The 16321-nt window shown below is 37.2% G+C and overlaps 1 protein-coding gene across 1 annotated transcript; it reads left to right on the top strand.

Moving 5' to 3' along the window:
- The first annotated feature begins 1516 nt into the window (after positions 1-1516).
- On the top strand, positions 1517-13932 carry LOC136832791 (modifier of protein aggregation 4). The gene is made up of 3 exons (XM_067094344.1): positions 1517-1655; positions 5384-5466; positions 12626-13932. The coding sequence occupies exons 1-3, from the start codon at positions 1649-1651 to the stop codon at positions 12737-12739; spliced, it is 204 nt and encodes a 67-aa protein (XP_066950445.1). The 5' UTR covers positions 1517-1648; the 3' UTR covers positions 12740-13932.
- The last annotated feature ends 2389 nt before the right edge of the window (positions 13933-16321 follow it).

Raw genomic sequence — 16321 nt, 5'->3', positions numbered from 1 at the left:
TTTATTTATCACAAAGATTTATATTTTAAATCTTTATGATATAATTTTCTATTCTTATAGGTATTTTTCATTTGTTTTATTTCCACACACGCACACACATACACACACACACACACACACACACACACATATATATATATATATATATATATATATATATATATGTGTGTGTGTGTGTGTGTGTGTGCATTTATATGTCTATATAATAAATATTCGTACATTCTTAAGTATTTGCATACATGCATACATACATATAAACGCGCACACACACGCACACACACATATATCTATATATATGTATATATTATATATATATATACTGTATATATTATATATATATATATATATATATATATATATATATATATATATATATATATATATATATATATACTGTATATATGTGCCCAGGCGATGCATTAATAAACGTGAAAGCGCTTGGTACAGAACTTTTGCCTGTTATTTTCCTGTGGATTCGCTTATATATATATATATGTATATATATATATATATATATATATATATATATATATATGTGTGTGTGTGTGTGTGTGTGTGTGTGTGTGTGTGTGTGTGTGTATGTGTGTGGGGGTGGGTGTACATGCGTGTATTTATTTATTTATTTATTTACGTATATTTGTTGTACGCTTATTTATTTACTGCACTTAGATATACAATAATTCACTCTTATTTGTATATTTACTTTTTTGTTTATTCTATATTTTTGCTCATTATATATTTATTTACTTATTTATATATTCATCAGTTGTAGATATACATTCTATATATATATATATATATATATATATATATATATATATATATATATATATATATATATATATATATATGTGTGTGTGTGTGTGTGTGTGTGTGTGTGTGTGTTTATTTACATATATAGGTATATTTATTAAATTGGTTTTAAATTAGCTTGTATATCGTATAGTCATGCGTTTATATGCGATACATACATACATACAGTACATACATACATACGTACATACATACATACATATATAATATGTTACTTGTGTGTAAGTGTATATATCTCATATATATCGATTAACTTTTCTTCACCATCTGCAATTCTTTGTGAGAAGTGCCGATACAAAGATAAGTATTCTAAATCTTCTGCTAACCTACATCTGAAGCGTTAAAGCGTCCATTAAATAAAAAAAAGCTAATGCGTAATTTATTTAATTTCGTAATATTCAAAATCTGAGTAATAAAATAGATGCAATATAGGTCTTTGAAAAAACAATTACAGCTCGGTATTGCCGTAACTATGTCGTGCGATGACAATTTACTAGAAATTTCCTACACCATATCCTGGTAGGCTTTTAAAAGATATAGTTCCAGTAATAATCAGTTTTCATCATTGTAAAACTAGATATTTTTAGGAAAATTTTTTATATTTATTTTTAATATTATTTTATTAGTAATCAAAAAATCTGATTTTGTATATAACCGGTTTATGTACGTGAATTTTGTTATTCTAATGCCGCGTTCGGGCTCTCTAAGGCCTGCTCGCCATCTCATCTCAATTTTCAATTTGTGTATGGGTGTTGTCGTCGAACACGCAGGCAATTTTTATTGTTCCGTCAATTGAGGGCCCATAGCTCCTTCGGGACTGCGTAGTACGTTAAAAATGACCCGTAAGTGTTTGTAGATTAATCTTATATCAATCACGTACGAAATATTGTCAAGGCCATCAAAATATGAGGCAGAGCAATCTGCTTGTCTACTCGTAGCGTAGGTTGAGTCCCCTGGCTTCGTCGTTGGCTATTGTTGGCCTACTTTCTCTAGTTTCCCATTTTTTGCAGCATGTCTGTAGTGAAGTCCTGACGGATTTCATTTTTTGTTTGTGGTCTGTTTTGTCAAAGAATTGGTGGGGTTAAAGTCCGTTTAGGCCTTGTTTTATTTTTTTTTTATTCGCGTACCGTAGGGTTCATTTCCGTTCACCCCAGTCATTCGGTGTAAGTCCCCCCCCCCTCCCCCCGTAGGCTTAAGGCAGATGTTTGTTTGGCCCTACCGGTGCCGTCTTCGAGTGTGCCATAACAAACGGCAAGCTAAAACGGATAGGTCTGCCTAGGCCCTAATAGGCCATGTTAGCCTGAGATAGCCTAAGGCGAATAATCTAGGCTATCCAGTAAAGCACCAAGAGCATGCAAGTGTTTACCTGCCAAGGTAACTTGACTAAGCCCTAGGTAAGTTGTGTTAAAACATCTACTGTTTGTGCCAACCTAATTTGGTTGGACGGGATTTTTGGTTGCAAAAAATCTTTTGAAGTCATGAAAATACGATAGGCCTGTTCGGGTAAAACGGAAGACGGTAATTCTACGCCGTAGTTCCGCGGTGAGCTAGACTATGGCAGTTGACGTTTTCCTATGTTATTTTACTTGCTTTACAAGAATTCAAAGTAAAATTTTGTTGGCCGACTGTAACTAAACTGTAATTGACCTTTGAAGACTACACGACGGGGTAGATCTAAGCCGGCATTCCGCGGCGAGCCCCCTACCCCCTCCATAGCTAGTATGGCAAAATTGTAACCAGTAAACACCCCTAGGGAACGTTAGGTTGGTATTTTTAGGGGTGTTTACTGGTTACAATTTTGCCGTATTAGCTATGGAGGGTGGTGGGGGGCTCGCCGCAGAATGCCGGCTGAGATCTAGGTAGAACTATAGGGTAGTGTAGTCTTCAAAGGTCAATTACAGTTTAGTTACAGCCAGCCGACAAAATATTACTTTAAATTCTTGTAAAGCAAGTAAAATAACTTAGGAAAATGTCAATTGCCAGAGTCTAGCTCACCACGGAACTACGGCTTAGGATTACCCAGAAGACTGTAAATGTAAAGGAGACAGCTGCACAAAGATAGCCTATCAGAGTGAATGGAGAGTAGGGGGACAGGGCTACTGTAGGCACATCCAAGTAGGCTAGGCTTTGCATTTTGTTGTAGGCATTACAGAGGGAATGTAACCTAACTAGCCTAGACGCCTTTATGTAACCTAACCCAACTTGTGGACCCCCAAGTAGCCTAGTTTGTGATCCCCTATTCTACATTCTACCCTAGATGTCAGTTGTAAATATATATATTGACTAAATTGCAATTCCAAGCCATAGCTCTGTGGTGAGCTAGACTATGGCAATTGACGTTTTCCTATGTTATGTTACTTGCTTTACAAGAATTTGAAGGAGTATTTTGTCTGGCGGCTGTAACTAAACTATAATTGACCTTTGGAGACTACACGACAGGGTAGATTTAAGCCAGCATTCCACGGCGAGCCCCCCACCCCCCTCCATAGCTGGTACGGTAAAATTATAACCAGTAAACACCCATAGGGTACGTTAGGTTGATATTTTTAGGGGTGTTTACTGGTTACAATTTTGCCATATTAGCTGTGGAGGGGGTTGGGGGCCTTGCCGCGGAATGCTGGCTTAGATCTACCCCGTCTTGTAGTCTTCAAAAGTCAATTAACAGTTTAGTTACAGCTGGCTGACAAAATATTACTTTAAATTCTTGTAAAGCAAGTAAAATAACAGAAAAACGTCAATTGCCATAGTTGAGCTCACCGAGGAACTATGGCTTAGAATTACCGACTAAATATAGAAATGGTGTATATAATACAATACAGATGAGATAAAATGCAAAATGTACAGAGGTAGGCTAGTTAGAAATTTACTTTCTTTCATATATATTTTTAGTCTGTGTGCATCCTTAAAGGGGCTGGTACTAAACATGGCGGAAGCTCCTCAGGGTGCCATGTTTGTACAAGCTCTAGTGGATGAAAGTAAAAACATAAACAAAAGAGAGTAAATTTCTCGTTATCGCAGTATGTTTCTGGTTCAGTAACTACCAGATTATATGCAAAACAGGTGGCATTTACAGTACCAACCCCTTGGGGATGAACGTAAAAACATAAAGAAGAGATGTTAAATATCATAGAAATAAAAACAAAGATCGGCAGATATTTCGGCTACCGACTGACAGTAACCAGTCTGAATTAATAGTCTTCAGTTGTTTACTGGATCATTCTTTTAGCCTATGTTTTACAAGATGCACCCTAGACTATCATATGTAAGTCATTACAAAAGATATCGTAGGCTAGCATGTGTAAGTCATTGGATTTTGTATCTAAGAACGGCCATGGCTGCACTTCTCGATATGTGAAAATCCCCGCAGGCCTACACATTACTGACTTAGGCTAATAACTACATGTTTCTGACCCATCCTTAATATATATAAGTACAGTTTGGATTACCATATTGGAAGATTTACAGATTCTTTCTCTACTTTCTACTTTATAGAGTTTTCCTTTGGCCCTTAGCTACAACCCCATTTTCTATACCTCCTTTCATATTCTTAATTCCATATTACTTTACACCTTCTCCTAACAATTGTTTCATATTATTATTATTATTATTATTATTATTATTATTATTATTATTATTATTATTATTATTTTCCAAAGAATATGGTGTTCATTCGAAAGAAGTAACAGAAGGTATTGGGAAATTTATGATGACCAGTATGCAGTTACAGTGGTCTTTCAACAATAGTAACTGGGCCACCAATAGTTTCTTCAATAGCAGAAGTGTATTCAGTCACCTCTTTAACTTAAGCACCTATGGTGTACAGTAGTTTTTGAGGAAATCTTGAAATATGTAATTACAGGGTGGAGGTCCCAGCACTTAACCACTGATTAGCAAACAAAACCAGTTTTCATGCTGTGTGATTTTTTAAAATTACCACTTACTAAATAATTGCACCTACTCCCCCACTTTGCGTGTGGAACTTTCACTGAATGGATACGATGGGAATTGGAATTTCGTAGGGAGGTGCTCCTGGACATTATTTTTATTGAATTGTACTTCAGACAACAGACAATTTGCTAACCACTGAAACAAAAGTGTGGATTGCATGTGCTATAATTGAAAAATTGTTTGTCCTTATGACCTAAATACTACTCCTACAGTTCAACATACTATTGTAAATCTTTTAGATATGCTTTTTGATAGTTTGTGATTGTGTAGTGCTGTGATACACTTTCATCAGAAGTGGTTTGTTAACCCTTTAAAGTGGTGAAAGTCTTTCTTTAAAATTTGGTGACCTGTAACTTCAGAACTCCCCAAATAAACCTTGACTTGATAGCAGAATGGTTATGTGGTATTTACCAGATTGTCAAAGGCTCAGAAGACCCTGTTTTACTATGGGGTCCCACCTAAATTGAAAGAGATAGGATAAGAACACCTGTTGGAATCTGGGACTAATCAAGATACTGTGTAATTTACTGAAACTAAAGTTTTGAGTTCTGTAAGGCTTGAGTACTGTAGAATGAGGGTTATGCATTTGACGTGTGACTAAATTTTGGCATTTTGTCCACAGGTGGAAATCAGCGGGAATTGGCAAGAGCTAAGAATGCAAAAAAGCAACAAGAAAATAAAAAAGGACAGTCATCATCTCAAAAAGTAAGTATTTACTTGAGACCTTAGCACCTAGAGTTGAAGTAGTAATTAGCATTGAAGTTTTTCAAGTATTAAATACCACGAAAGACCCTTTTAATGTAAGTTGTTAAAGCTTATTTTAAAAAACACATGTTTTGCAAGGTTTTACAATAATTGTTAAAATGGTTTACCTATTCTAGATGTATTTTTAATTCTGGAATAATATTGCTTGTAACAAATGTATTTTTTTTTTGTTTTTTTGTTTTTTTGTAAGGGTCATTATTAGTTTTGGAACTTCCAGAATTCTGGGATGTATTGAATTAATGTCAAATATGTTATTCTCCTCAACAATTCAAGGTCATCTATGGATACATTGTAAAGTAACATCAAGTAATATATCTGCTGTGTTACCGGTTCATCTATTTACCCAATGTATTTTAGAGAGATTATTATATAACTGTTTAGCTAAATAAAAGTCTAAATGTAAGAGTGCCCAGAATTAAGCATAATGATGTTTTTTGGATTGGCGAGTGTGTGTGTGTGTGTGTGTGTGTGTTTTTTTTTTTTTTTTTTTTTTTTTTTTTTTTGCCAACTTCACTTGACTTCTATTTATAGCTTTAGGGTTATGTCCGGGTTACATCCCCTGATGATCAGTATTTTGCGCCATACAGTTTGAACGAACATTGTGGGAAAAATGTGCAGATCACTTCAATGGGCCATAAATGACTTAACAGCAACGCTAGTAGCAATTCAGTTCTGGATACAGGCAGATAGTCTGACTTGAGATTTCATGGGGGAATGCACTGCACCTCCCCATCCCAGGACATCTCAAATATTTTACAATAAATATACTTAGAATTTGTTATTGATTTTAGTTCTCTCTGTTATGATATTGTGTGAGCTATAATTATAATTTTACAAAAAAAAATATAATTTGAAAAAACATTTATAACTTGGTAAAATTAGTATATTTTTATGTCTTTTGGAAAAGAGGCCTTGCACAGAGTTGGAAATATTCACTTTCAACTTAATGTGGAAGGTACAGAAAATTTTTTAGAATTTTTCTTTTTATACCATGTGCATATGAATATCTTCCTCTTACCATTGATGTTTTTAGCCCAGTCTAGGGGTGTTATTAATATACATTTAGCCCGTCCTGTAAGGGTTAATACACTGGCAGGACTTCCTTAGATTTCAGTTCTTTTATGCATATGATTCTTCTACTTAATTTCATTTGACTCTTCAACCCTTATCCTCTGTTACTGAGGATCCTCCTTGTATGAATATCTAATTGCCAAGTCAGTGTGCTGCCTTAAGCCACAGCTTGTGTAGGACTTTGCAACCAGGTTTGCTCTTGCACTTCTCTAGGCTAAGTTTCCATCAGTTGCTACTCCAGGACTTTCTGATGCTGATTATACAGAATTGGGCATTTGATGGCTTCTCTGGCTACACACCGACAACTGTTAGCAAAAGACAGCTCTTGCCAAGGCTGTTTGATACCAGCTCCAGAAAAGAAAGTCTCTGTTGCTTGAAGGTCAAATGTCAGTGACAAATCATACCCAAGCTTAACATGATGGATCAAAGTTTGGTGGAGCTACTTTGCAGGTTTTTGCCAAACACCCCATTTCTTCAGTGTAGGTAACTTCAGACAAGTGCTGGATTAAGTATGTAAATTTACTTTTTATTAGGGTCATAAACTAGAAAAGGAACACCACAGTAGCCAACCCCAAGTCAAGTCCTCCCATATTGGGAGCTTCCCATCTCATGCAACAGCGGATACTGTTGTAGATGTGAAAGAAAGGATGGAGGGGAAAAGTTGGAGCAAAAGTTACAATCTCATAAGATTGAACTTTACCAGATGTACTGCAGCAGCGGGTGTCTTCCTTTATCTGGAGTTAAGTTCTTGACAGCTGGACTTGTTACCATCACATCTTATCCTAAGAAAATAGAGAACTTGCAAACTTTGTCTAATGATGTGAGGTCAAAGCAAAATAAAAAGAGATGGGTGGTTTACTTCAGTATTTTATGGTCATTCAGTCGTGTTCGTCATGCCCAAGACAACAAATGTGGCAGCCATCATCAACCTCCACTCATAGCTTGGTTGTGTTGTTCTGTCTTGAAAAAAAGATTTCCTGACTTCTGTGGCCAAAGGTTGTGTTATATTCATAATCTGATACACCCCACCTATTGGAAGTTCATTCTTTGGCCCACAGAATGGAATCAGACTGGAGGTATTTGACAACTGGTTTGTGGTGCCCTTGAACTCAAAAGAACTTGCAATACCTCTTCTATATACTTCTCTAGCTATGTCAAGACTTAGGCCTTAAGATCAACTGAGAGAAGTCAAACCTCAAATTATCTACAAGCTGCCTAGGCCCACAGTGGAGTAAGAATGGAGGTACTTGACAGCAGGCTTGTAATGCATTTGAACTCTAGAGAAATTGCAGCACCCTTGTATATTCTTTGATATTGCAGCACCCTTGTATATTCTTTAGTTATGTCAGGACTTATACCCTTGGGTCAGCTGAGACAAGTCAAACCTCAAACTATCTATAGGGGAAATCTAACTTGCCATGGATGTTAACAGTGTTCATCCCTCAGAAGACAGAATTGAGAGATTTCTCTCATGTCAGAATTAATCAAGTCTGTCACCTGTGCAAAAGACAGTGATGTCAAAACAGTTTTTAGGTTTGTCCCTCAAGGAACAAAGTAATAGCAAACTGTCTCCAGTAGGGGGAATCAGTTTATTTCCTCAGATTGTTCTCTAGCCAGTTTTGCTAAGCTCAGTGAACCACTTTGAGACTAGTCTACATTCTGATATGCCTTTGAGACATGGAATGATAACCAATTAATTGCTTGATACGTTGGATCCTTTCCCCAGGTCACTGTTACCCCACCTCTAATCAGACAGGTACGTACATGAATAATGAGGGGAATGAGTGGACTTGCACTGCTGGTAGTGATAATGAAAAACTAGTTTGTCTTTTAAATTTGACTTATGTTTATGTCCAAAATGCTTTTGGCCCACGAGGGCTCAAAAGACATCACAGAGAAGGGTGTGCAGCAAGCTCTTGGTTGTGAAGGTCTAGATGAAAAGGTACAGACTCAGGTTCTTGAAAGGCCCTCCTTCTCTGGAAGAGAAGTGGCATGCCCAGGGCCACGTAGTGAATTCCATGCTGACACAAGCTCTAGACCAGGATGGAAAGTATATATATTTCTCTAACCTATGGAGGAATTTTGGTGTTTATAGAAGTTGAGGGCCACTTACTGGTTTCTTTCTACTAGTTATGGCTGTGTCTCAAGGTATCTACAGCTCCTGAAATTCTTCTGGGTCTGGTCCTCATTGTAGCGTGAGCGCCAATGTTACACCTCTTAATGTTTCTGGGGGCCTTCATTTTGGTGTAAATATCAATATGATGTCCAGTTGGCTTGTTTGAAAAAGTTGTATGAATAGTTTGTAACTGGAACACACAATTCCACTACCTTGAGTTGGTCAGGTTTTTGGGATTGAGCATTCCACGGTCAGAGGTGGTGATGCCCTGTTGTGTATCGTAGTGGTGGTACTTTATCATTAAGCTTGTGCAACCTGAACAGTTTTAATTGTCACTCTGAGCTGTGTCCAAGGACTTTATCCCAGGCATCATTATGACAACATAATCCCTTTAATCCAGGATGTCACAATGCCATCATCTCGGCATAATCCCTAGTTACGTTTACTTTTTTTTGAAGAGCCTTTTCCAGGTGCTTCCAGCCCTTACTGAATGGCTTATTTCATAATTTGTTTTAGCAAATCTTTACAGAAGTGTGTGCTTCTTAACTATTTCTCCCTATCCAGGCTTGGGAAAAATAAAAAGCTTAGTCAGTGAGTCTATTCTCCCCTGAGAGGCAAATTTCTCGTGCATGCATTTGCACCCCCCACATTTGGATCTGCTTTCTCTGCTGCCAGAGAGAGATACCTCCCTGGCACAATCTGCTGTGTCAACCTCATGTGGAGAGGTATCATCCGTCGATAGCGTCCCTATCTCTCACGGATGGAGACTGTCAAGTATCTCCTGCAAGCGAGAGGCTTTTCTAGAACAGCATCTCAGATGTCAGGTTATATCAGAAAGTTCTCAACACCCGTGTACAAGGGAAAGTGTTCCGTCTGCTGTGATTGGTGTCATAGACGGGGTTCCTCTCCACTCGGAACCTCTATTCAACAGATAGCTGATTTCTTAGTCTTTCTCAGAACAGAAAAACTTCTTTCTATGTCTGCCATAAAGGACTACAGAGCTGCTTTGGCTTTAGTTCTACATATGAAGGACGTGGATATAACTACATCTTGAGAGTTATCTTTGCTGATTAGGAGCTTTGAGCAGTCCTGTTCACCTAGAGAGCTCAAGTCCCTCGTTGGGATTTGACTTGTATTGACTAGCCTTACTCGAGCCCCCTATTAACTGTTGAGGCAGGCTTCAGATAGACATTTGACCCTGAAAGCATTCTTTTTGTGTTTGCATTAGCATCATCAAAATGGGTAGTCAAGTTGCATGGTCTGTCTTATGATGTCAACATACCAGGGGTTGGAGGTCAGTAGTTTTCAAATTTGTCCCAGAATTCATTGCTAAGACTCAGAATCCCTCAGTTCATGATGATAGATTCATCTCCTTTTCTGTACCTTCTTTGGGAGACTTTGTTGACAGTGACCCTGACAAAATGTTGCTGAGTCCTGTCAGAACACTGTGTGCTTATCTAAAAAAGGACTCAACATCTCAGACCAGGATGTCAAAGACTTTTTGTTAACACAGGCCGAGTCAAGAAAGAAATGTCCAAGAATACGATCTCATTCTGGCTACGAGAAACGATCATGAATGCATATTCATCATCAGCAGTTGCTTCGGCCAGTATCGTACATGCAAAAGTGCTTGACGTTAGATGACTGAGTTCCCCTTTCACATTCAAGAAGAATTTATGTGTTCATAGAATTTTGAATGCTGGTTCATGACGTCGCCAAACCACACGCACTTCCTTCTATGTGAAGGACATTGCCCATAGGTCCTTGAACACTTTTTCCCTTGGGTCCCGTGGTGGCTGCTCAGCAAGTTGTGTATCTCATCCAGTGACCCTGGCGGGACAGTTTGTATCTAGCCTGAGATGATGGTATGAAAGTGAAATGAATGAGATAGCTGGTCTCTCTTCTTTTCTCCTTTCTGTCTTCTACTTTACCTATGGGCAGTATGAAGATTGTTCCATCATGAGCTGGAACGGGCATGATACAGGTGAGTGCAGTGGCCATGCTGTTGGAGTAATCATTAAAGAATGATGTTACTTTTCAGTAGCAGAATATTCTTCTCTTTAGCAAAGAGAGAGAGGGACAATAACAAACCTACTTAGGTGGCTACATTGGTTTGTTATTTGAACAGATAGCACTTCATCTTCCGCTTATTCATTGAACTTTGGATTCTGTTGAAACCCAGAAGTCTGAACCTAAGTTATTCACATATCTAAGGTTCAGAGGTGTAGGTCTTCTTAGGTTTCTCTTACACAAGAAGAATGACCAGGTGTGGCAAACCTCCAGGCAGTTAATGATACTTACCTCCCACCAAGAGTTAAGTCTATCCTAATGTTAAGACCCCAGGTTTGTTCTGTGTATGAAGAAATCACAAATTTTTAAAATTTGTATTTTTCATAACTAACAAACCTGCAGTCTTAACATTTAAGGCCCACCTCTGACTACCCCTCTTGACAGTTTAACCTGGGTAGGAAGAATGACTGAGACGTCACGAGTTCCAGCTTGGCTCGGTGGTTGTCCTACCTAGCTTGTGACAGAGGACAGATATCACCAGTTCCTTGCATATACAATTCTACGGAATTTTTTACTGGTTTCAGCTGGCGCTAGAAGATTTATCCTAATGCTAAGACCACAGATTTGTTAGTTATGAAAAATACAAATTTCTAAAATTTGTGATGTAACATGTCTAATAAGGCATGCATCCACATGAAGATTTGGGTGAAATATTCTTTATTAATGTGAATGTACCAAAATGCAGTACAAAACAATAGCTATTGCTTAGTATATTGGCAACAGACAAATGCACATGCAGTGCTTATGGTACTTTGATTTGTCTCCTACCTGTATTGTGGCATGCATTACTGAATTTACCAGCTTAACAAGACCCTCATCTAAACTTGCAATGAAACAATACTGCATAACAAGAGAGGAAGAAAGAATGAGACAATTTTACACCATTGCTACACAGGCTTTGGGGTATTGTGTAAGTCTATTCCGTTGAGTCTTGGGTCTTCGTTATGTAGTGGATTTCATTTCAGTAGCCTTGACCCCTGAACTGTTGGTAAGTTTGGGTGCTATTGTGATAAAAAAGTAGGCAAAAAAAAAAAAAAAATGAGAAATACAGTAACCCATGGGGAAGGGAGGCAGCAGCATAAGCCAGCACTAACCATTTACACAGTTACATGAAGCAAGAAAACGTTACTGACAAAATAAAAAACAAGAACAGAGGCATAAAAAAAGTAGTAAAACAAATTAAAAACCTAGTGGAAAGGATGAAGGCTTTATGGTAACAGAAAACGGCATTCTTGGGAAGGTCAGCAGTGTTGACTCAGTGACAGTCATATGCAAAGTGAGAAGGAATTATATGGTGTAGCATATGCAGCAGAGGCTTCTCTGGTAAAGAGGTAATGATAAGATAGATTTCCACAATTGTAAAAGTTGATTGGTAGGGATCTGATGAAACTATCTTCATTAAGGTAACATTAGCCGTATTAGGTATTCACATCATTATTCCAGAACAGTATGTCAAGTGGACTTGTAACAAACTGGTCTGAATTGTTCTTTTCAGTATTTTACCTACTTTTTACTAGGTTTGAATGTATAATTTTAGATATAAACAGGCTGCATGAGCAGCCATCTGTCTAAAGAAATTGTCAAGGTGGCACAGTACGTCCTAGGGGACGAGTTCACTCATTTAAGTGTATGTCTTACAGACTGATGATAATAGTATTTAAGTATAAAAACATATTTCATGTCTTCATATCCTTTGTACAGCACATTGATTAATAATTGTGCTGTGTTCCAAGTGAATAAATTGGTAATCTGCCACCTTAATTCCAAAGATTTTGTCATGAGAAATATGTGCTACTATTAATTACTCCTGATTTCAGTACTAACTAACTTCATTTTTTTAAGGACGGAAACAAGGGAATGACACTTGAAGCTCGTAAACACCGTGATGCTGAAATGATGAGATTAAAGCAACAAAAAGCTGCAAAGAAGGATGGAGGAGCTCCGTCGGCAAATTAGCTTCGACTAGAATATACTTGCTATATAGTTTCTTGAAATCTGAATACATAGTGAAATGTTTGGTTCAGTATTTTAAATAATGATACTTAACATTTTCTGACTTAATGTAAGCAAGGAGTACTCTCTATAGAGGCCTAATACAAAAACTTACTCATTGACATGGATTCTGTGGAGGGCTCACAGTTAGCAAAGCTGACTCTCGTTAGATGGGCAAGGGCAGCTGTGCAACACCTTTGGGATTTCTTGAAATACTTAGTTTCCTTTGCCACTGGGAGCTGGATTATTGATTATCTGACAGCTTGGTACTAAGCTGGTATGCAGTAGTTTAGTAGTGGTCAGTTTTACTTGTTTATTGATGGATGTACACCAGAAAATGCAGTGAATCCTTTGAGCTTAATGGAAATACAGTATTTGTGGAAATACATAACGAGTTTCTATTTTGTACTTGAATATACTGTAGTATAAATCTTTTGATATTACTTGGAAATGCATTGCTTTTGTTTTTCTTTTTGTGACATGCAAATATAAGATAGTGGTATAGATAATGTTTGAGTAAATCATTTGGAAGTCATGTAAATTACTAGATGCTGGTTCTTGATTTTATCTGTATTTTAAACAAATCAACCATTTGACCTTGCTGAAAGAAAAAATAAATAAAAAATTTAGTATAATTCACTCTATTCGATTGTAAATCTTATCTTTTTCCAAGTTTCATTGGTTGAAAAAGAGGCTAGTAACACATTTTACCCTAAAGTGGTTAGCATTGGCAGTGTTTTATGTGCTCAGCTTTTTGTTAATAGCATGTTGATTTATTTTAGCTAGCTGTGTACATCAAAATGCGAAATGATGTGCATTTAAAATTCGTGGTTTTTCAGTGGTGTTGCCCATACCCTTAGTTATACTTAAGATGCCTTCCAGTGTTGTCATGTTGAGGAGTTTGACAAGAGATTTTAAAAAATCTTTTTTTTTTTTTTTAACTCGATAGCAGTAATACAGTCTTAGCAAGAGGATAAATCACTGCCCTATTATTGTTGCCCATGCTCATATTCCTGTTTTAGCCAACACATATTTTGCATTTGTATTTGGTAATATTGCACACTACTAGTGGACAATGCAATTATAATCTGGCAGTATGACGATAATGGTCTACATTAGCTTAAGATACATTTCCAAATAAAATTTGAGTATCCTACTGTTATTATTTCATTACTTTTTTAAGTAAAGTGATATACACAGGAATGTTTCCATATCCTTTCTTTGAATTTTAGCTTTGAAACATGCTGTTGGAACAAAATGGAACATAAATTGGAACTGAAGGAACATGACTTCGAACTGGTTAGTGTATTTTGAAACAATTTAAAAAGGTGCATAAGAAAGGACTAATTTATTCTTTTTATAAAAGTGAAATTTCCCCTTACTTTAAATGAAAGTAACTTGAATTTCATGCTCGGTAGCAAAGTGTGATGCATGTCTTTAACACCTAAAAGTATATATGACTAGAACACCAAATGTGAAGCTGTAAAGTTTTAACTGTGCTCCTACAAGAATACTACAGAAATTTATCTTTCATTTATACAGGAGCATGCATGGCGTCATCTGGTTTTGTTGTTGAAGACTTTAACAAGGTAATTAAGTGGTGGCTGGTGGGCGAGATTAGGAGATTACCTAATTGCTGGCATCACTTGTTCTTTGCGTGTTGTCTGGTCACGGCACCTACGTTACTGTTGAACTTACTACTGAAGTTTGTTTGTAAAGCTGCCATTTTCATCGACTAACAGTATCCACCCTGTTTTTATTATACAGGTATTTCCCCGTTTGTGGTGTCTCATTTTACGATAAATCGAGTTTGGGATGGGTTTAGCAGTTCCGATGGTTCTGTAATTACGGTTTGATACTGGTACAACATTTTGAAAATATTTTCAAATTTCGCATGCAAGGGGCACAGGCCGCAACGTACAGTGTAAGGTATGTTGGCCTGAGAAGCCGGGAGGTGGGTATCTTTTCCCCTAACTCGACCTCTCTCGAGCTCGCCGTCTACAAAGTAAAATTAGTTCAGTGTTCGTGTGATTTTTGTGCGTTTTGACTATACATATAAACTTTTAAAACTGAAATTATTGTATACCAGTATGTCTGCCAAATGTCCAAGTAAGTCTCCAGCTGGTAGCCAGGAAGACAAGGCATTCCATTACTTTTGAGCAGAAAATGAAAATTTTCAACCAGCATGCTGCTGGAAAGGCAGTCATGGTGATTGCTCGTGATGGGTTTATTGCAGTCGACAGTATCCACCATCATTAAGGACAAGAATTGAATATAGAAGTTAAGCCAAAGGAGCACTGGGACCTATGAGTTCATTCAGCATTGAAACAGAAATTGACAGTAAAAGGTTTGAAAGGTGTAACAGGAGGAAAACTTTACAGTTGCACTATGAATCAATTGTTAGGAGAGGGTGGAAAGTAAGATGGAAGAGAATATGAAAGAAGGTACAGTAAAAGAAATTAAAGGAGTTGCAGCTAGGTGTTGAAGGATTAAGGCCGAACTGGATAATGGGCACTATAAAGGCGAGCATTCAAGTATGCCAAGAATTAGACGTATATAGGGTTCCTCAATTTACCTAGCCTACACTAGGGTATACAGTACGTACAATCTATAATATATGGTAGCCTAGCCTACAGTATACTCTATGCATATATGATATAATTATTAATATCAGCTAATTCTGGAGGTTCAATGCAGATAGACATCGATAATTCAGTACAAACAGGAAAAATTGAATAACAAAAGAGAATCAGTAGAATGATGATTGATATGTATTAAACCTCCAGAATTAGCTGATAATAATTATACAGTATGTATATGTAAGTATATACTGTACTATAGTGTAGGCTAAGCTATGTATATGTATGATTGTACTGTTTACCCTAGTGTAGGCTAGGGGAATTTCAAAATTGTTTCTTCAAGAAACGATGTTTTTTTTTTGTAGCTTAACCCCATTGTAAATGGGGAAATACCTGTATTCATTTGGATTGTTCATGAGTGTATGATAGGCAATTGTTCATAGATGGAAGGCAAGTGTGTTAAAATTGCATGACATTCCTAGGTAAGAGGTTGTTTTGGTGCACTGACTGTTGATCCTTATATCTTTTGTTATAGTTTCATGGGGTGAGGCAAATTAGAAATGTAGACTGCCAGGCTAGTAGCATCTACATCTGGTACAAACAGTAAGGAAAATCTATGCAATTCCAGAAAAGCCTTACCAGGCACAAGGACCTTGATTAAGCATTTGTGTGTTTGCCCTCGCAACCTTTATGGGCTGAACCTTAGGTATGAGCTAATCTCAAGCATTTTACATCCCTAAAGGCGTGTTTTTGAGGAGGTAGCCACATCCATCACAGGACTTTTACAGCCAACAGCCTATACCAGGATAACTGAACCCAATTAAGTAGCTAGTGCAGTGAAATAATCACTGATCTGTTCAGTTAATTCCACTATCCCATTAATTGCTGCCTTCCTTCTCATGTCATTCCAAGAAGCTTTCTGTCTCTGCCATCATGGTTTTAGATATGCTCTCTTGAGGGTAAATTG

The sequence above is a fragment of the Macrobrachium rosenbergii genome, chromosome 50 (genome assembly GCF_040412425.1).
Source record: "Macrobrachium rosenbergii isolate ZJJX-2024 chromosome 50, ASM4041242v1, whole genome shotgun sequence".
Lineage (NCBI taxonomy): Eukaryota > Metazoa > Arthropoda > Malacostraca > Decapoda > Palaemonidae > Macrobrachium > Macrobrachium rosenbergii.
Note: the sequence above shows the minus strand (reverse complement) of the source record. Positions and strands in the feature narration are given on the sequence as shown.